This window comes from Cheilinus undulatus, linkage group 3 (assembly GCF_018320785.1).
Source record: "Cheilinus undulatus linkage group 3, ASM1832078v1, whole genome shotgun sequence".
NCBI classification, from domain to species: domain Eukaryota; kingdom Metazoa; phylum Chordata; class Actinopteri; order Labriformes; family Labridae; genus Cheilinus; species Cheilinus undulatus.
This window is the reverse complement of record NC_054867.1, coordinates 16,158,158-16,179,494: the sequence shown is the minus strand read 5'-3', so window position 1 is coordinate 16,179,494 and position 21,337 is coordinate 16,158,158. Positions and strand designations below refer to the sequence as shown.

Here is a 21,337-nt window from a genome sequence, read left to right as displayed (position 1 = left end):
TCCTTGTCACAGGTGGAAAGCCACTAACTCAGCTGATAACTTCATTCGTTGTGCAGATGTTTCTTTTTAGACTACTTTCTTACGTTTATACAATGTGCACATAGAAGGACTTATTTATCGTCCTCTGTAATGATCACCAGTGTATTTTAGTACTTCGTCTTGTCAGCTGTGGTCTTGTCAGGTGTCTGCTTTTGTTTATGGAACTTTTATGTATGTTTTGTGTCAGTTTTATGTGGGACAACAGAAATTAGCGACTCGCTAAATCTGGTGCAACCATGTTTTCATTTACTTTGTATGAATGATAAATGTCATTGCACATTGTCCCTTGATAAATAAATAAACTAAACTAAAATAAAATAAACTTAACTAAACTAAATTAACATCAAAAGCAACAATGATCTACAGAAAACTGAACAAAGGAATCCCAGTGGTGATCACTGTAAAACAGACATCATCTACACACATCTGAACACTCTGGGTATGATGGGAAAACCCTGCCCATCAGATTTGAAATTGGAGTGGGTAGAGCTTGACTCTACAGGATTGGACTGGCACTAAATGGATCAACTGTGGCAGATAAAAACCAACAATGAAGACCATATAACTTAGGATGGTGTTAAAATTACACTTTGATGTTTATCTCTGAGTATTCAACTCTTCAGATTTTGCAGTGTACCACAGAGGAGGTCAAATAACAGAAACCTTTTTTAAAAATACCATTGGTTGCAATGGTTACCAACAGAAGGGGACATTGCAATCTAGAATCTGACAGTCAGTTGTTGCAGTTCTACCCTATTTTTACACACTGCAATTATAAATCAAATAAACCAAATTAAAAGCTTTATCAGACCTGAGCTGAGAAAAATTAATAACACTTTTTGTACAGTCAAAATGAAGGGCATTTGAGATTTCTCAGTACCCCAGACCATGACTGAAATTTTTTGATTTAAAGAAATGTTTATTAAATGTAAAACAGTATAAGGCAAATAATTATTTGGATCTTAAATGCCCAAATTTGATGATTTCTGGCACATTTAATGCCCCTTTTCTATCAATATACAGGATATTGATATTTATCATGACACATTTTGCAGGTTTGCTGCGCTGATTTTAAACACATTAACTATTAAAAAGCAGTATAGTGCTTTTTGTCAGGGAAAGACCTGTTAAAATAAGGGTGGGCTGCAAGAATTTTAAGTGATCATCCTGGTAACCCAGATGTTAGAGAACTGGACTAGTGTGTCACAATGCTACAGAGTTTATTCAATCAAAATGAGCCAGATAAAAGCAGAGAGGTGTCTGGGGTTCAAGGAAATTTACAACGTGCAAAACTGAATTCCCTGAAGTATGGAGAATATTTATGCAACAATTTGTGGAGGAAGATGATTCAAATTGTAAAGGTTTACTTGAAAACAAAGACTGGATAAGGACACGTCTGAGTTAAAGTGCCTGTGAAAATTTAAGACCTCTCAGTTGGAAAAATCAGACTTAAATTTCAGATGTGCAATTTAGGACTACCTCAGACTTTGCAAGGATCTGCAGGAACTGTGATAAATAAGTTCCTTTTTTCGTGGTTAAGTTCATGTTAAAGTCTTGGATACCCCTGTAAAATAATGTCTGTATCTAAACAGGAAGTTAAAGATGACAGAGGAACCCAAAATGACACAAAAACAGTTCAAAATGCAAAAAGTGGTATTTCAAATGCAATAAAAAGGGTGTTATTAATATAAGTTAACAATAGAAATTTGAGATTAACTAAATTTTAAATATTTTGACAGCCTTACTTTTAACTCATCCAACTTGAATGAATGTTTTTTTGTGTCAGCGCAGCAGTTACCTAAGAGGGTTTACTTAGAGCAGACTTCTAACCTCATTTCAAATCTAAAGAGCCTCCACATTAAGTCTTACGCCGTATATAGGAGCCGCTGATTAATGAGCCCCTCCCAATAACATTAAAATATAGGGGAGCATTATTTATGGCCGTAACCATCTGGTTATTTTCTGCTACATCCTTGAAGTTCACAAACACACTCATCTGCGTCATCTTCTCCCTCTGCAGAGAGCCGACCTTCAGGGACCGGCCCTGTTCTCAGAAGGAAAGTGCTTTTGCACCTGTGGTGTGATTTTAGAGCTGCTTTCTCTCAACAGAGGGGTAAGGTCAAACCTGCCCGGGGTCACGCACATGAAAAGAGAACCTGGTTTCCAGGCTAAAGGGTGGTGCTATTACCAGAGCCACCAGCCCGGCTGAACTCTCACGCAGGGGGGGACAGTGGGAAAGTCTCCAGTGACGGATTTTCAGCACACGGCCTGTCGCAGAGGTTATAAACTCACTGTGCGACCACTTATCTCCTAGTATCACATTGGCCTTGGAACTATTATGGTCATCCAAATGTTATTGTAGTCCTGAACTGAGGATGATCTGTGTTCAGGAAATTTGCAAGAGGATTTTGAAATGTAACAGAAAAAAACTCTCCCCCCTCTCGTGCTGGCTGGAGGAGCCGGGACCAGCGGGCCATGGTTGTTGTTTCTCTCTTCCTCTGTTAATGAATGCAGAGGTGATCTGTTTGTCTGAGGAAAACAGCAGAGGGGAAGCCTGATTTCCACTCCATTTTATCTGTGCCCCGCAGCTTCTGCCAGGCAGCCTCCCGTGCTTTCACATGCAGGGGTCCCACAGGAAGCAGCACTCCATGAAGGGCAAAGGTCAGGGAAGGAGAGAAAGCCACTCGTCCTCTCAGTCACCACTAGACCAACAAATAGACTCTGCGCTCTTTCCTTTGGCTGTCTGACAAAATACTCATGATAATGAAGTCATATGACTTCTTGAAATTGACTCTCTTAAGTCTTATGTGTATTTTTATTTTTTGTGTCAGTGTAGGTTTAATTTTGGAGCAGATATTTAGAGTGGAGTGAGTTAATGGACTTTACATGTATTTACTGGGAAATTTCATTTATATAAAGCTGTCTTTATCTTTCTATCTTTGCCTTATGATTATAAAAGCATCTCTTTCTCTCACTATCACCATTTAGGTTTATTTAAATAATAGAGACACTGTCACGAGTACAATACCGGGGTGAAAGCATGACAATTATGTCATAATGTTTGGTAAATGTTTAACTGTATTACTATAAATTTTCCCATCAGATAGTAATTCCAACAGCTGATAAGACACCATTTTAAAAAAGTCACAATGGGTTTATTGATCAATAGTAAATGAAAAACAAAGTGGAAAAAAACAATTTGCATAATTATATATTATCTTAAAAACAAAAATAAATGAGGAACACATCCGTCCAGCAGAATTAGCTTCATAAAAATAAGAAGTATAATTATAGCATCATTCTTTTCAGTGTGTTTTAAATGTAAAGAAGCATGAACAGAAGCTACAAAAACTAAGTGAAGCAAAAATCACCAAAATAAAAGGAGCAGTAACTGAAGCAGGAGGATTAAAAGTGTACATCAATAAAAAAAGGGAGTATTCTCTGATTTCAAGTATCTCCTGTCAAACAAAATACAGATATACCTGGATATAATAAAAACATCTCATACATGTCCTGCATGCATGCTTCATCTTCATTTTCCATTCATAACTTTTTTGCTTAGTTCTATCTATTACAATTACTGGAGTGATATCCTTTTGTCCATCATTCATTAGACTTGGTGCATCCTTCAGTTACAGAGCTGTCAACTTAATATCTCTCTCTGAAAAAAGATCAGTCCTGCAGGAAATTAAAAACTCACATCAAATATTCAGGAGAGGAAGGGTTGTCACTGGTGGAGCCAGTTTCATGGTAACTGTTTGCACCGGACAGTTTCTCACATTTGAGTTTGTATGCATCTCTCTCCCGCATTAGTCTGCTGAGTTCGTGTTTCAGCTGCTCGACCTGTGACACCAGGCTGGTCTTTTCGTGCTCCAAGATGTGTTTCTGCTGCACGCGCTTGTAGCGACAGGACTGAGCGTAACCTCTGTTTTTCAGGGTCCGTCGCTTCTGCTTCAGACGCATCACCTCGTCCTTGCTCAGGCCTCTGAGGAGCCGGTTGAGCTCCCTGACGGACATGGACACCAGCTGGTCGTCTGAGAAGTGGCTCTCGGCGTTGGATCGCCGGTCGTGGCGGCTGTGCTGCTGCTGCTGCAGGTGGTGGTGCGCACCGATCACCTGCTGGGCCTCCGGCGACTGGGGGGATGCGCTCCCCAGGTCATCTTTGAGGAAGGGCTCTTGGCAGTGACTGCCGGGGATGCCTTGCACATCAGGGTGGCCTGAGAGTCCTGGGTAGTGCTGGACGGGCTCACCCAGATGTCCGTAGCCGTCGTATTCAGCTTGGAAAGGAGGCGCATGGTGGCCGTGGGGCGCAGTTGGGTGTCCCTGCTGCGCGGTAGCGCCGATTAAGGCCTCCATTGCGTCCTCGGGGGTTATACCAAAAGCTTGGTGGTACATTTGCTGCGGGTAACCCCCGTTGTTTGGTACCCAGAAGTGGTCGTTCCCGGGGTTATGTCTCTGCTCGTTTGGATTGAGGTTTGGTGAAGAGGGCACTGAGTTGCAAGGTGTGCTGGCAGGAGTGGAGGAGACAGAGTCTGGTCGCTGGAGCTGGCTGCATGGTCCAACGAAGGAGCGCTCTATCCCGTGCATCGTCTCCTTTTTGACGCCGAACTTCATCAAGTCAAAGTCGCTCACAAAATCCATGTTGGTTTTCTGCAGTCCCAGATGCGAATGCGCCTCAGCGGTCATTTCAGGTGACAAGCTGTGTTACTGCACGGGGTCCAAATGTCCAAAGCTACTTCATACAGTCAGTGAAGATGTGCTGAGTTCAGATGGGAAAAAAAAAATCCAAACTTTGACTTCAGCACTGAGAAAAAACACGCGTGCGTAAAAAGCTCCCACTTGATCAAAGTCTATGTGGGCTGGTTGTTCTGCACCGCGCTGACTGTTGGGCTTCAGCAGCCGCACTCTGAAAGTCCGGCAGAGCCAAGAGGACTAAACGCACCTCTCTGTCTGTTCAGGAGGAGCGCACTTTCTTCATAAAGCTGCACTGGTGTGATGTCACGCCTCTCAGACTACACCTCCACACCCCCTTCCAATGAAAACACGCAGGACACACACATTTGCATAAAATCTGCACAGTCTGTTGTGTGCTCACGAGCTGTTCGTGATGATCATTTGACCAAAACCCATAAATGTCTTCACAGCAGACCCACTAAAACCTTCAGCAATAGTCTTTTAAATGATCATATTACCTCACCACAGATTAACAGCTAAACTGATTTATCACACAGAAAGGTTTGGATTTATTTCAGTGTGTCTAATACCAATAAAACATTTATCAAGGCCTACTTTTAACAGAAAAATAAATAAAAACATCAATATGAGATGAATTTGTGTTTGTTTTTAAAACTTTCTCACATAACTGAACTCAGGATATTTTTTATTCAACTCTTTAAAACAAATTTAATATCCAGAGTCATCTATGAGTCAAAACAAAGCTGTAAGTCTGTTAATTTGACACACAGTTGTTTCAGTGTTCCTTTGAAAGTGCATTAGAGAACAGCGACATCTTGTGGCTGCTCTGCCTCATTTCTGAAGCCTTAAACAGTCCCAGGCTTGCTTGAGTGCAAGAAGGAATGAGTTATTGTCTCCCTCTGGCCTGAACACAGAACTTCATGTTCTGAATGAGAATAAACTGATTTGGTGTTCTTTGCATGCTTCATGTCTGTGGTTACCAACATTTTCCAACATAAGATCCCCAGAGGAAGCTAGGTCTGCTCAACCAAATTCAATGAGAACTAGGGCTGCGAGCAGCACTGAAGGGCCCTTGCACCCCAGTGCAGGTCGGGGTGTTTGGGCCAGTGTTTGGTAATAGTTGGATGCTAGCAAACCTGTGCAGTAAGCTGCAGCACAGCAGAGAGACCACTTAAATCCTCCGTTGAGTGTGGTCCCTTTAAAAAACATAAGCACAGTGCACTTTGTTTATGAGGTAGTCCTGCCCCTCAACAGTAGGTGGCAAATCGACAAAGGTGTATGCTGATATGTGTAAGTGATGAGGGAAGGATCATTTATCATGTAAAATTGAGAAAGGAGTAGACATTTTATGTCCAAGGTGCTTCTGGCCTGTTACAGTAGGGGTACTATGGCAAAGCCATGAAATTAACATTGAAATTTGTAGAGAGGCAGGCCCTAATCACATATGTGAAATTTGAAGGCAATGGAGTGTTTCATATGAGAGTTACACCCACTTCCTGTCTTATGGCGAAGGATCAAAATGCCTGCCATGGTCACTGGGGCATCTGTTAATGAAAGATGTCAATGTGGGGAGAGATACTGAAGAGTTCAGGTAAAAATCAGAGCATGATAGGTTCAACACAGTAAGAATAATACAGAAATGACCCATTTGCATCACTTCCTGTTAGCACAAGAGGGCTCCACGATGAGCTGTTTTCATGTGGGCTTGTTCAGTGTGATACTGTTGTGTTGCCATAACATGTTGAAGAGGATAGAGTGATCTCCCCCAAAGTTACATCAGTTTTCAGTGAATAATTTTCCAAAAAGAATAATTATTTTGGGCCCTTATTACGGCCCCACCCAATGGGGAACAGCCCTGCATTTGGTAAGCTGATACCTTCAGCTTGTGTAGTTTGAGGAAAAACCATGCTGGAGTAAAGCAGATAAATCCCCTCGGACAAGTTCCATCAGATGCAAGGACTGTAAATTTGCTGCAAATGGCCAAAATTAGCCCAAAAAAGGCTATGACCTCATTTCCTGTGCATTTTAGAGGAGGCCCCAAGAGGAGTTTTTGTAGGTCTAGTCATGATACATATGTGCATTGATTTTCAGAATCCTAGGTTCAACCTCCTTTGGGGGCTGATGTTTTGAAATTTTGTAGGGGTGCCATTGATCCATTAGGCCACGCCCCTAATGAAAATCATATAGTCGGTTGTAACCCTTTTCACCACTTTATACCTATTTTTTTACTCTTTTCTTTTATAATTATGTAATTATTTTCCATTAAATTTGTCTCAGTGTCTTCTACTTTATACTTTATAATGGCATCCTGATGTTTGTGCACATCATGGCTAAGCTTTGAAGTCTGTGAAATGCCTCTTAACATCACCAATAAAAAGGTAATTCTGTTTTAAGTAAAGGGGTTTACATTTTTAAAATGGCTATACAACAGCATAGATAGATAGATGGATAGAAAGACAGTGGATGGACAGACAGACAGACAGACAGACAGACAGCAACCTTCCCATCTGTAAGGCACCATCAATACTGAGAGGTTCATACACTTCTGTCCAGGTGTTGTCTTTTTCAGGGATGTTTCTTCTTGTTTCGACGGTCCCAAGCCCCATTCTGCATGAGTTACAACAGAATGGCTTCACAGTAAAAGAGAGCAGGTACTAGACTAACCTGCATGCAGTGAAGAGCTGCTAATAATTTAAATGTATGACGCATTATGAAGGGAACCAGGAGTTCCCAGAGGAAAAGGTGTTACGCAGTAAACATGCTCCTGTCCCAGTGTTTTTGGGAATGTGTTGCAGACATTGGTTTGAGAATCAAATATCCTGTCTTTGTGCTGTATTCAGTTGAATATAAGATTAAAAGGGCATGCAAATCACTGCATTTTGTTTTCCTCATATTTCACACAATGCCCCAACTTTTTTGGAATTGGGGTTTGTGATAAAGGTTTTAATCTAAACATTGATACAAAAATACATTTCTAAAGAAGCATTAACTTTTATGAAAATGATGAAAGTAAAATTTGTATTTAACAACTCATGTAGTCAAATCTGAAACAAAACTTGTGACAATTTCAAACATTTTTGAAACAAATTAACTGGATATTGCAACCGTCTTCCTATTTTGCTCACACTGAAACTAAATGAAAATCAGTCAAGAGTTAGACCTGATACACATCTAATGTTTAAGATCTATTTGAAATGCCTCTAAGATTGACCAGAGGATCAGGGTCTACAGGTTGGCGATCCTGCATTCTGCTAAGACTAATGTTATGAGAATAAGTGGAATGGAGGCATTTTTTCATTTTTCATCTTACAACAGAGTCTTCTGACTTCTTCTGTAATCTTTGTTGTCTTTCAATAACATTTTTTAGAGGTACTTTCAGTTCTCTTTACTATCCCTGTACAAAAGTTACACTTGAATTCTGGGTGTACCTCTCACCAGCTCCTTTATAAATCAAACATATGCGTACAGGGCTCAAAACTTTTGTGAAAGAACCCAACAACTTTTACATCAGGCTGCCCATAAGCAGCTCAAGAAGCACCCAAAGGCTCAAAAGTCCCTGGTCAACGTCTCAATAACAGCTCTGACAGGATAATAAAGGGTCTGCTGCCTGTTTCAAGGCTGTCACCCCTGGTGTCCAGAGGTGACACAACTGCACAGGATGTCAGAGGGTTAAGCGATGTTCCTGCCCTGAGGTTACCCTCTCAGGCAGTTTTCACTGCAAAGATAGCGAAAAGCTTCGCTGACAAGATAGAGGACTCCAGCCAAAACCAATAGAAAATACTGTTCAAGAGCAGCAACGCATTGTTTCAGTCAGTTCAAGTTTCTGGGAATAAAGGAAAAGAGGAGACAGTGTGACTGAGCAAAGACGGCTCCGGGACACATGTTAGGACTGATGCCAGGGTGGGACTGGACGCAATTATGTGATATAACTTAAGCTAAAGACATGATGCCACCAGCCAAAGTTCAGGTAAGGAGCATTCTGCTGCATAAATAAATGCAGTCAAACAGTCACACCTTCAGAACATGCTAGAAAATTGCTAATAGCCAGTATAATCAATAAAGTCATCATTACATCAAAACCTCTTTGGAACAAAGAATGATCTTATCCTGATGATTGATTTGACATTCATTCACATTGTTGGGCTCTACATCAACCACCTGCACTAAAGTTGGCTGAATCTTTGTGCTGCCAAAGAGGCTGGGGGCTTTCTCATCTCAAGGCTCATTCTGACAAGAACTAAAGACTAAGGAAATAAAAATGTACAAAATAACAAGCACAGTCAGCATGTTTTTCAGGGTTAATGTTGTGAGGCATCCCATAATAACCTTTAAAATCTGACCAGTTGATACAGTGTGTCTACCTCTGTAACATCTACAGGAAATACAAATAACAATCAGCTTTTTACATTTTGTGTAGTAAATTTAAATATATTCTTTTTGCAAAACACTTATGAAATATAATCTTCAAAGCAAAATTTGACTCCCAAATGAACAACGCTTTCAAAGGAAGTTATAAAACAGGCAAGAGGGGTCTGACAGCAGACTGTACATCTATGACAGACGCTCTCAAAGACTGTTCATTTCAGACACCCTATATCTCAGGACAGAAATACACGCTAAAACTTTCGAATTAAAATCGGATAAAACTTCCATGTGGGGTTAGGGTAAGGGTAAAGGCAATGGTTTGGATACCAAAAATTACAATTTAAAAAACTGACCTGAAAAACCTAATATAAAACATTGATTAAAGCCAAGTAAACAGTGTGCCGACAAGAAATAAACTCATCCTCCATGGAAACATTCTAATGAAGCAGGTTTAGCTTATAGCTAAGTTAGCCAAGTGAGCTAAGAAGCTAACACAGTGAGGCAGCTAAAGCCAAGCTTACAAAGCCATTACGTAAACTACATGTCCAAATTAGCTTAGCGTTATTTGCCAAAGCTCACCTTGCTAAAACTCAACTTGCTAAAGCTAACATCTCTAAAGCTAACTTAGCTACGTATCCAGCAAACTTCCTTGCGGGGTTAGGATAAGGGTTGAGGATACGGTTAGGATACCAAAAGTTAAAAGTTAAAAATTTGAGCTGAAAGACCTCATATTAAAAATTTAATAAAGCCAAGTAAACAGTGTGCTGACAGGAAATAAACTCATCCTACATGAAAACATTCTAATGCAGCAGGTTTACCTTATATAGCTCAGTTAGCCGAGAAGCTGTGTAGCTAACGTAGTGATGTAGCTAAAGCTAAGCTCACAAAGCCACTACGGAAGCTACGTGTCCAAGTTAGCTTAGCTATATTTGCCAAAGCTCACATTGCTAAATCTCACCTCGCTAAAGCTAACTTAGCTACATATCCAGCAAACTTCCATGTAGGCTTAGGGTAGGGGTTGAAGAAAAGGTTAGAATACCAAAAGTTAAAAGTTAAAAACCTGAACTGAAAAAACTAGTATAAAACATTTAATAAAGCGAAGTCAACAGTGTGCTTACTATGTTTGCTAAAGCACATGTTGCTTATAGATAAAAAAGCTTATCCTCCATAAAAACATTCTAACATAGCAAACGTAGCTCTGTTAACTGCAAAAGCTAAGTAGGTAATGGAGCTATGTAGCTAAAATAGCTACATAGCTAAATCAAACATATGCTACACTCATTAAGCGGTTAAGTTCTACAGTATCTATGTAGCTAAGCTAGTTGTACTTTTGCTAAAGCTCTCATTGCTAAAGCTAATTTAGCTATTGATACAGATAGGTAGTTAATGTAGCTAATCTAGCTAAAGCTAAACTCATAAAGCAGCTTTGTAAGATACGTAGATACAGTAGCTCCGTTAGCTATGTTAGCTTTTGCTATGTTTGCTAAATCTATCTTCGCTATGTTGTCTGATGTAGTAATGTCAATTACATAGCTAACACTAACCCTAAAGCTAGCATAGCTCAAGTGAGCCACCATTTGTGTAACTCCTTCTAAAACGGGTCAATACATAATTTAATCCCAGATTAGACCTCTTACCTTTTCCCTTTTTCATATATGAAATTTGCTTTGTCTTTCATGTTTTCTATGTGATTATTTAAAGAATGTAACTGCAAGACTTTGTTTATTGATAAAGATTAATTAGAATGTTTTAACTGGGAAAAAAAGCAAATTATGGCACTTCTGTTCTAAGACATATGGCGTTTTAGATGAATGGTCTGTGACAGTGGCCGTCAGAAATGTATGACAGCCAGACTGTTTAAAACAGGCCCCTTTAATACCATCCAAAGTGGACTTATTAGAACAATGAGGAAATAAACAGAGGGTTGTTATTTGTAGTCTAAAATGTGACAAAGGTAGACAAGTTTAACATGTGCTGTTTGAGCAGCCAACAAGAATGCTTAGGTTCAGTACTTGGGAAAACTGTGAAGTTTAATGCTGGATAGTTTTCTGAACACTTTCTGTCCATGATTTCCTGACAGAAATATACAGCACCATGTCTTAGTGTCTCTGTCATTCTGTATACACAACATCTTTCCCCCATGGCAATGGGGTTCTGTGTAATTCAGGGGCTATTTTGTAAACACAAAGAGCCATAACTAAGAGTGCTCCTCACTTACTTTCTGGCCAGCAGATAACAAACATGGAGCGAACTAGTAGCATCAGGAGAAAAGCCATGGCAAGGCAACACAAGGCTGAAGTCATGATTGCTGGGGAACAACTAAGGTACGCAGAGAGATAAGGAGATGAGGCTTGTTTTATCGATAGTTAAGATAAAAAATTACCAAGCATTGCGGCTGATTTGAGTTTAATTTTAAGGTTGAGGCTTCACGATGGAAAACTGATCAAGGATCGACGCTACCATCTGCGCACATATCCTAACTGCTTTGTAGCACAGGAGCTTATAGACTGGCTGGTGAGCCACAAGGAGGCTCCTGAAAGAGAAACTGCTGTGTGCCTCATGCAGCACCTCATGGATCATGACATTGTTCACCATGGTGAGAAGGGTGCAATAGCACAAGTTTAACTAAGGGTGATATTGGAAGAGTTTTACTTCAAATTAAATGACCTGTAGCTTTATTTAAAGACTCGCTGATTTGGCACTTAATTGAAACTCTATATTGCCTGTTTTAGTGTGTGATAAAAGGCCTCTCTTCAAGGATGCTAAACTGCTGTATCGTTTCCGTAAGGATGATGGCACATTTCCCTTTAATACAGAGGTGAAAATCTTCATGAGGGGACAAAGACTGTATGAACAGTAAGGGCTGCTGTTTGTTTTTTGGCTATGTTTCTCATGTTCCAGTGGGAACAGCTAAAAATGGTGTGTTATTAGCAGTAGCCACAGTAAACACACCAGGCTGATAATGAGGTGGGGTGTAAATTTCACACACTGCAGTGCCCTGTCAGATAGATTGTATATTGGTCAATTTGTCTGTTGCTGGGCACATTAAAGTTTATGTGAATCTAAAGAAACCTGATTTGTGTTTCACGTGTGCGCTTTCAGCCTCATTGGGGACAAGAACTCCATTCTGCAGCTACGAGAGGAGCATGGTGTTGCATATCAGCGCTCCTTTCCTGGCTGCCAGTTAATTGACTGGCTCCTTCAGAATGGAGAGGCAGAAAGTCGGCGTCGGGGAATAGAGCTGTGTCGGGCATTGCAGGAGCATGGCATCATTCAGCACGGTGAGGGGAGTCCTCACTTGCCCTTTGATGCATGACACCAGGGATGAGCTGGCTGTCTGGTAGTGGGAGGCCAGCTGGGACTTAAGCAATTTAGAGCAAATATGCTTAAAGTCACTCTGTGAAAAATGGCATTATGTCTGAAACATGCTTGACTTTTGTGTTATGCCCTCTTTTTCTCCCTCTCTCACCATCAGTGAAAAAGAAGCATGATTTCTTTGACAGTGGATTGCTCTATCACTTCTGCATAAATTTTCGCCGTCGTCGCCGCCTTTCTGAGCTGCTAAATGAAAGTGAACAAGACACTGATGAAACTATTGTGGTGTCAACACCAGAGGACAGCCATCTTGAAAGTCCATTTGTTCTGCGCAAAAGCCAACCTCAGGAATGCAACAATGCTTTTCAGTCAGGTAAAACAGTTACAATGCACTTTTAAAAATCAAAGCACTTTATTGCAATTGCTTGTGTATTATTTTCCCATTACAGTGGGATCAACTGGGGACTCAAAACAGCTTACCAGTGGACGACGAGGAAGCTTGAACTCTATTCAGCTTCACACTGATGGATTTCAACTGCTGTCCTCAACATCGGTGGTGAGATGCAATCCTAAATCAGGCAAGTCTATAATTTATATTCATGCTTAAAAATGTTGACATTTTTACATTGAGGCTTGCTTTTGTTTCATTGTCCAAAATAATAAGGTGAATGATGAAATCTTTGTTTAATTTTGCAGTACTTCGAAGACATGTTACATGTGATGAGTTACTGGCACATGGTACACCCTTCATCAAGAAAGTTTTGACGGTGAATTTTTTTAAAAACTAAATTATGACTTATTTAAGACTTAAAGGTGCAGTGTGTAAGACTGGGAATATAGCGACATCAGACAATAGATTGTGATGCTCACTTCTGGTTTTAACCGTGGAATTTTAAGCAATGCATATCTGTTATTAGGTACAGTAGAAACACACAAGATGCAAAAATCCAAGATGGCAGAGTCCGTGGAGGGTACCCTCCCAATGTATTAATAAAAGGCTCATTCTAAGTTAAGAAAAATAAAACAACCTTATACATTTAAGTGATAAAACTCTTATATTACTGCACCTTCAAAATAAATGTAGTCCTTAACATTTACCATTGTTGATGCAGATTAGCCTCCAATTAAGTATTGAGTACTCAAGTGAAAGTACAGTCAGGTCAGATCATATGGGAGCAATATGCTGGTTTGCTGCATCAGCCTTGGTCCTGTGCTACTCTGGCCATCCTCCAGGCCTGTGCCAGGCCCATGCCCCATCTCTCCAGGTATCCTCCCAGGTGACCCCCTCACATTGCCCTGGTGTCTGGACCATCCTACTTGAACCTTTGCATCCAGGATGCATTGAGCTGGATCAGCTCTGTGAAAGCGTGCCAGATGCTCATAAAAAAACACAGCTGACCCTTCCCATCTTTGCCCCCTGAACACAGTTACTCTGGTTTGATCTTATTTAAGTAAAAGTAAAGGACTGATTTCAAAATGTACTCAAAAAAAGTAGAAGTAGCCCCCCCCCCCCCAAAAAAAACCCAGTAATTTTAGTAAATGTAGTTAGTTGCTTTCCACTTCTGTATGTGGCTTACTTAGACCTCATCATACTTAGGAAAACAAGGCTTAACACTTTCTTTGAGACATTACTGTTCTTACCTGGCATAACTTGGCTTTAATTTCTGCAGATTTTTCCCTTTATTTCAACTTCCTTTCTTTACAGGTGATAGGAGATGCATTGGGATGGGGCTTTGTTATCAGAGGTATGGCCCCTTGCTATGTGCAAGCTGTTGATCCTGGAAGCCCTGCAGCAGCTGCTGGTGTTAAGGTTTGATATGATGTCGGCTAATCATGTGATACAGATAAAAGGCTAATTTAACCTCAAAATACTCTGTAAACAGCACTTTGAATCAAACCAAGAACAAAGCACCTGATTTTTTATTTTATACAGGTTCGCCAGTTTGTGTGCCAGGTGAATGGACAGTGTGTTCTCTACCTGGACTACAGGACGGTCACAAGATTGGTGATGACAGGGACTCGCACTGTGGTACTGGAGGTGATGGAGCCACTGGAATGAGAGGAAAAAAACTGTCATGTGTCTTGAATTAGACATATTTATATTTGCTTTACTTCCTTTTTTTTTCTTCTTTTTTGGAGAAATATTGGAGTCAGTATTGATGGCTAAAAATGTGCTGTAAATAAAAACATGTGTCTCCATCACATAAGTTCTGCCTGGGATGTTTTCGTGAGCCTAGTTTCTTGGAGAATAGTAAGCTTTTCATCTGTGGAAAGATGACTGTATGAAGTACTACCTGAAAGAATACTAACTTCTGGTCCATACCAACCTCCCTGCTTCGACTTCCGTTGTATTGACGTCGCCATTTTGAATTGAGAGTTGGCTCACTTGGGAAAGATAGCGTTAGCTCAAGAGAAAGCCTGACCAGTCCACCGGTGCAAGTACGAGAAGTGCTCAGTGGATACTGGTGGTCCTGGCTGTCTTCATAGTTGGATGTTATTGGTCTTATAACGTATGCACTACTTTGTCCCGCCCTTTTTTTACTCTCACGTTGGTTTGCGGCGGCAGCAGCAAGCAGACATGACAGCTAACTAGCTAGCTTAGTGAGCTAGCTGTGGAGCTGAGCATCAGCACCCACCGGCTTTGAGGGAAGGAAAAAAACCACAGTGAACACGCACGCTGCGACCGGCCACTTAACTCCTCTGTTAGACATCACTTAAGTGAGGAAACCAGTACAAATCCGCCACAGCTATCATAAGGTGAGTAGAACCAATCGACTGATAATTATCGTGAACATGGAGAAATATAAAGCGCCAATCGGCTATATAATGCTAGCTGTAAGTATGCTAGGTGACCAAGCAGACAAGCGCGGGTAACAAAGCTAATGTTGGCTAATGATCATCACAAGTCTACAGCAGCATAACGTGTGCCATAAACGCCCATTCCTGGGGCCAGAGGATGTAGTGGGATAGAGAGCTCAGTAACCTACTATCTGTTTCGTTTGGGCTAAACCAGCGTTAAATTGGTGATGAAAGCCTGGTTGCAGCATGTCCGTGGTATCAGAAACATTACTGGGCCATACAAGTACTGGAAACAACTGCTCTTTCATGTTAAATCAGCATGTTGAGAGATGTTCATGGCCTTTAAAAGGATGCTTTTCATGTTTGTATTGCAATAGTACTATTATGGTGTTGCTGACGACTTATTGGGCCATGGTGTTCAGATCTAAAACATTAGCTTTATACAATCACTTGCTTTCTTTGACTGGTTTTAAAATGTGGCCCTTTTAATCATACATGTCTTTTGACAGGAGAAATGTATCAGCTTCCAGTGAATAACCTTGCAAGAATCAGAAAAGCAAGGAAACAGGTGAAGAAAGCACTTGAAGACATTGGACTGGAGTATTGTAAAGAGGCAGCAGAGGTGAGATAAAAATATATAAACATTACTGCTGTAGCTTTTGAGTGGTTTGCATTGCAGTTTCAAAAAGGGATGCATGATATTATCTGTATGATAATTGGTACTGGCAGATTTTAACTTAAAAAGTGAATAATCAGTATCGACAGACATGAAAATTTCTGCCAGTATTTACAACTGATACTTTAGGTATAAAACCTACTTATATCGGCTTTAAATACTGGCAATACAAACAACTAAGTTAGTGGAGTTTCAGGCTGAACCAACAGGCCTATATCAGCTGAAATCTTTTTTTTTTTCGTTCATCATCATTCCTTACACTTAACAGTGTGTTTTAAGGACTGACGTGTCCATTTATTCATCCTCACACTTTTAATTGTGTGTTTTCAGGACTGAAGTTTTAGGTGTGAATGACATTTAAATATCGGTATTAGGGATGGGAATTGATAAGATTTTATTGATACCCATGCCACCAAGATGGATCCCACCTTCAGTTAGAGTTTTTGAAAAGGACACTTCAATTACTGGCCATAATAAGCAGATTTGAAAACTAAAAATGATACATTTCGAGTATTTGGGAGGAGAGCATGCTAAAATATACAAAAAAAAATCTTTTTGTTAGAAATGCCACAGTTAAAACAAACTGCTCTCTTGATCTTCAATCTCTGCACTTCAGTTAGAATACAGTACTACTGCTCATTTTCTTTAAAAGATAAAACCTTAAAAACAAATTGAACTCATGCATAAAATTAAGAGTTCTTATGCAAATAAGTCTTGTTCAGCAGATGCTGTTTAATTTTTTTTTTTTTTTTTTTAAAAGAAGCCACATTTGTTTTTATTGGCTTTCCGCCATGTTTACTTCTCTGTTCTTGTTCGCCGACCGCCTCTTGTGTTAGGGTGTTTTCAAGCCACCTGGAAGTAAGGCACCAATAAGGGCATTGTTAAGATTAAATGTAAATGTCAATGGATTGAACTGATTGGAACCAGTTCTCAACTTGAATTGTTTCTAATTTGTCTATTAATTAGAGCACCTGCCTTGCTCTGTGACAGAGCAGAGAGACAGAAGTTGGGGATTAAGCAGACTGTTTTCTGGTACAAATCTCTGTTATGATGCATTTAATGACCCATAGGCCACTGTGGCTGATAGATTTGGGAAATATACCTCACAATGAACAAAAACTGCAGCATGTAACTGGCTGTTAACTTTCAATGAAGGCACTAACATTAGCTAAAAGCTGACTATACTGAGATGAACTGCTTGGGATTTCATATCATTGTAGTGCGTGAGGGGTGGGGTATTCCTCATCAAGATCAGTGATGTCAGGGGCTCCTATATGTGCACTGCTCAAATAAACCCAAAGAAGTGAACAACTTTCTAATGGTCTAAATAAAAAATTCAGTCACACACAGATCTCAGTGTTAACAGCAACCGTTTTCCAACATATCTAGTCTGTTCAGACAAAGTTTGGATTTCATTTCCCAGAGACTTTAATCTTCAATGTGCAGGAAGAGACAACTTGGTTGTGTGCTAACTCAGCAGAATTTTGTCAAAGCCAGTGTTACTTTTGAATGCAAAGTATTTTATATGGTTTTGTTCTCTTGATACTATGTTTACTAATGCCCTTTTTTTCTACCATTCTTCTCAATCATTTCTAAAGGATTTCAAGGAGTTTTGCCCAAATGAGCAATTTGTAAAAAGCAGCCTTTGCCTTGATATCTGTGCATGGGATCCATCATACTCCAAAACACAGGTAAATACTACTAATACACCAAAATCATTTACATAATTTTGGTATTATTCTTTCTCTAATTGCTGTTATCCACTGTCTTTTAGGAATACAGATCCAAGCCATTTTGCTGCACTGAGTGCTCGTTTTCTTCCAAATACTACTCAGGCTACAAGAATCATTTCCGCAATGTACACAGGAAAATCTTTGACGGTAAAATCCTGCTCAATTGCCCATACTGTACATTCACTGCAAGCAAGAAAACTTTGGAGACACACGTAAAAATATTCCACATAACCAGTTCATCACGCCAGAACTATGGGACAGCACAGGGCATTTTACCGGGAAAGATGGACAAAGCATATCTTGACAGAGCCAGACAAGGAGATGGCGTGGAGAAACCAATGTACTATTGCAAAAAATGCTCGTTCCGGGACACACTCTATAATGTAGTGAGAAGGCACATCTACAGGGAACATTTTCAGCACATTGTGTCACCATATCTATGTATGGTCTCTGAATCTTCTGTTAGAAATGGTGCTAATTCTGTCAATGGCAACAACATCCTCTGTAAAGGCTGCCAGTTCACCACTCGTAGCTATGAAGCTTTGGTACAGCATGTGATAGAGTATCATGAACGCATAGGTGCACAAGTTACCACCATGATCGGACATGCTAATGTCCTTGTCTCTAGGAATCAGGCCTTTCCAGTTGCTTCACAGAAGACTCCTCTAATCATAAGCAGAGGTACAGTAGCACAGGCCCCAATAGCACAACCAGTGATTGGCTACTTAAAGCCTGTGGCCCCAGTTGTTAAAAAACCACCTCCGATTGCACCCAGTAAGGCACGTGCCACACACAACAGCGTTGTGCCTGAAAATAATCCTGCTGGTGTGAACACAGCTCAGACACAGAAGTGGAAGATCTGCACAGTTTGCAATGAGCTTTTCCCTGAAAATCTCTACAGTGCTCATTTTGAGAATGCACACAAGGCAAAGAAAGTTTGGGCACTGGCCAAGTACATTATGAAAATCCACAATTTCACCAGCAAATGCTTGCTCTGCAACCGCTATCTGCCCAGTGACACACTGCTCAACCACATGCTGATCCATGGGCTCACCTGCCCGCAGTGTCATGCTGCTTTCCACAATGTCGAGAAAATCATGGAGCATGTGGCCCAGATTCATCCTGAGGAATATGTTGGACCCCCAGGTTCATCACCTCTAACTTTTGATCTTACCATTAAACAAGATAAGTCAAGTAATGTACAGCTGTTGGTTCTAACTTTCAACATGAAAGAGACCACCAACGGTCAAGATCAGCTTGCATCAGCTCAGAGCAGTGTTCCTCAGTTGGTCAAAGTTGGCCCACCAAAAATAATTCAGAGGAATGAACCACTTGCTGCAAGTTACCCATCTATGCCTCACAAAAGTGAGGTTGGGAAGACTTTGTGTCCGCTGTGTTTTACCATCCTTAAAGGACCTATCTCCGAAGCGTTGGCAATGCATCTGAGGGAGCGACACCAAGTGCTTCAAACAATGCATCCTGTAGAGAAAAAGATGACATACAAGTGCATTCATTGCTTGGGAGTGTACACCAGTAACATGGTTGCCTCTACGATCACATTGCATCTTGTGCAGTGCAGGGCTGTCGGTAGGACCCAGGCAGCTCAAGGCTTCAAGTCTTCCCTGACTCTCAACTCATCAGGGGCTGGCTTCATCAAGAGGCAGCCACCAGCACAGACCGGGCCCAATCCCAAGAAAATAAAACTAAGCAAGGAGTCAAAGAGTTCCACCACAAATCAACCTGATGACCTTGCTTTGGATCCTAGAAGCTATGAACACAAGACGTACGAGGCCAGGAAAAATTTCCTGACAGCCTACTTCAATCGGCGGCCATACCTTTCAGCTAAGGAAGTGGAGAAGCTGTCTGCAAGCCTGTGGCTGTGGAAGTCAGACATTGCCAGTCATTTTTCATTGAAGCAGAGAATGTGTGAGAGGATGTGTTTGAACAAGAAAGTGTCTGTGCTGCTTGGCTTTGACATGCATGCTGTCAAGAAAGTAAAGCATGACTTGACCTTTGAGGACAGCAAGTTTGATGGCCTTTCAACTAAGAGACCTGCAACCCAAAAGTCTGGTACTAAAACCACAGACCATAACAAGCAGAGTGACACACTTAACTGTACCTTGAAACTCAGTACATGCACGGAGACCATTTCGATAGACTCGGACAGTGACATAGAAGAGGTAGACAAACGAGAAAATGAAAATGTGGACGCCACCCAACATGAGAATGTGAAATCTAGTGAGCCAGCAAACCCGACAGATGAGACAAAATCAGTGATGGAAGAGACAAAATCAGTGACGGATGAAATCAAATCTTTGATGGGCGAGACAAACTGTGTGATAGACGAGTCAAAATCTTTGATGGATGAGATGAAATCTGCAGCGGATGAGACAACATCTGTGATTGAAGAGTTGAAGTCCATGATGGAAGAGACTACATCTGTGATGGACAAGTCAAAATCTCTGATGAACGAGACAACATCTGTGATGGACGAGTCAACATCTGTGATGGACGAGTCAACATCTGTGATGGATGAGTCAACATCTTTGATGGACGAATCAACATCTCTGATGGCCGAGTCAACATCTCTGATGGACGAGTCAACATCTTTGATGGACGAGTCAAAATCTATGATGGACGAGTCAACATCTGTGATGGATGAGTCAACATCTGTGATGGACGAGTCAAAATCTGTGATTGACGAGACAACATCTGTGATTGAGGAGTTGAAATCCATGATGGACGAGTCAAAATCTGTGATAGACGAGACAACAGTGAACATGGATGACGTTTCTGAAGAGAAGGAAATCTCTTTGCAAGATGGGGAATCAAATGCCTGTATGTCTCTCTGCTAGTGTGTGCCTGGCATTGTGCCTTGGTTGTGAAACAGTTTAGTTTTGAAATTCAGCTGGAGGGATATAAACTGGGCAGGAAACATTACTGTTCTCAAATATGTGCGCCAGCATCAGACACTAAACAGCTTGAATTATGGATTTTGAGCTCATATTCAGTGTTGAAATGATGCAAAAAGTTACACTTTAGTGCATAAATATATGAAATGTAATTGATGTATATACCCGTATATATATTTTTTGCCATTGTTCTTTGTTAGGCTCTTAAAGTAGTCCGTCTTATCCACACCCTAACTATCAAACTAAGAAACAACGCCAACTTCCTAAGTTTCATGTTTTTGTTTTCTCAACTGTAAAATGAACTGTATTATGTTGTTTCACATTTGGAAAGTGCAGGATATGGTTATTATTGCTTATGTACACGTTTTAATAAACATGTTGTTTAATAAATATATTTTTAGTTTTTTATTCATTGATACAGTATGTGGTATTTTGGCTAAATGCCAGTTGTAAAGAAATCAGCCAAAACAAGGTTTAGGTCAGTTATTTAGAGCAGCAAAGTGGATTGTTAAGAATATATATTCTAAGAAAATGTATGTAATCACTTTTATATTGTAGAGTCAGACGCTGAGATATGCATCACGTTTTGCAAAGTAGATAGGACCTTATTCAGATTTTTATTAGGGTGACTGTTTTCAGTAGGTAGTCAGTCATGGGTTTGATCCCCAGCTCTTGCAGTTGCATGTCAGTCTGTCATTGGACTGGAGTCTACTCCCACTGCTTCGTTGGTGGGGCGTAAATGCATATGGTTGCATTTGAATTGGGATAAGCTAATGCTGATGATCAATTTGCAATCAATATGT

General features: G+C 40.5%; 3 protein-coding genes and 1 long non-coding RNA gene across 4 annotated transcripts in view; 2 read left to right on the top strand and 2 right to left on the bottom strand.

Annotated features, from left to right (window-relative positions):
* LOC121506775 overlaps positions 1-14,855 on the bottom strand; it is a 39,996-nt gene extending 25,141 nt beyond the window's left edge. The window contains exons 1-2 of the long non-coding RNA XR_005991691.1: positions 14,742-14,855; positions 14,393-14,464 (exon numbers count right to left, since the gene is read on the bottom strand). This is a non-coding gene — a long non-coding RNA (uncharacterized LOC121506775). The remainder of the gene's footprint in view (positions 1-14,392; positions 14,465-14,741) is intronic.
* On the bottom strand, positions 3,155-4,999 carry mafbb (v-maf avian musculoaponeurotic fibrosarcoma oncogene homolog Bb). Its single transcript, XM_041782639.1, has one exon. It carries the CDS (start codon positions 4,723-4,725, stop codon positions 3,736-3,738), a length of 990 nt encoding a protein of 329 aa, XP_041638573.1. The 5' UTR covers positions 4,726-4,999; the 3' UTR covers positions 3,155-3,735.
* Positions 11,335-14,473, top strand: si:dkeyp-97e7.9 (DEP domain-containing mTOR-interacting protein). The gene is made up of 9 exons (XM_041782641.1): positions 11,335-11,423; positions 11,517-11,695; positions 11,832-11,955; positions 12,202-12,380; positions 12,575-12,787; positions 12,864-12,992; positions 13,111-13,181; positions 14,120-14,224; positions 14,348-14,473. Exons 1-9 carry the CDS (start codon positions 11,341-11,343, stop codon positions 14,471-14,473), a joined length of 1,209 nt encoding a protein of 402 aa, XP_041638575.1. The 5' UTR covers positions 11,335-11,340.
* adnpa (activity-dependent neuroprotector homeobox a) lies at positions 14,777-20,892 on the top strand. Its single transcript, XM_041782638.1, has 4 exons — positions 14,777-15,171; positions 15,723-15,835; positions 17,488-17,580; positions 17,664-20,892. The coding sequence occupies exons 2-4, from the start codon at positions 15,728-15,730 to the stop codon at positions 20,475-20,477; spliced, it is 3,015 nt and encodes a 1,004-aa protein (XP_041638572.1). The 5' UTR covers positions 14,777-15,171; positions 15,723-15,727; the 3' UTR covers positions 20,478-20,892.
* The last annotated feature ends 445 nt before the right edge of the window (positions 20,893-21,337 follow it).

Coding starts and splice junctions, on each gene's coding strand:
- mafbb (XM_041782639.1), bottom strand. CDS start 4,725: ATGACCGCTGAGGCGCATTCGCATCTGGGACTGCAGAAAACCAACATG.
- si:dkeyp-97e7.9 (XM_041782641.1), top strand. CDS start 11,341: ATGGAGCGAACTAGTAGCATCAGGAGAAAAGCCATGGCAAGGCAACAC. Junction 11,696..11,831: donor TCATGACATTGTTCACCATG/GTGAGAAGGGTG, acceptor TGCCTGTTTTAG/TGTGTGATAAAAGGCCTCTC. Junction 12,381..12,574: donor GCATGGCATCATTCAGCACG/GTGAGGGGAGTC, acceptor TCTCACCATCAG/TGAAAAAGAAGCATGATTTC.
- adnpa (XM_041782638.1), top strand. CDS start 15,728: ATGTATCAGCTTCCAGTGAATAACCTTGCAAGAATCAGAAAAGCAAGG. Junction 15,836..17,487: donor ATTGTAAAGAGGCAGCAGAG/GTGAGATAAAAA, acceptor TCATTTCTAAAG/GATTTCAAGGAGTTTTGCCC. Junction 17,581..17,663: donor CATCATACTCCAAAACACAG/GTAAATACTACT, acceptor ACTGTCTTTTAG/GAATACAGATCCAAGCCATT.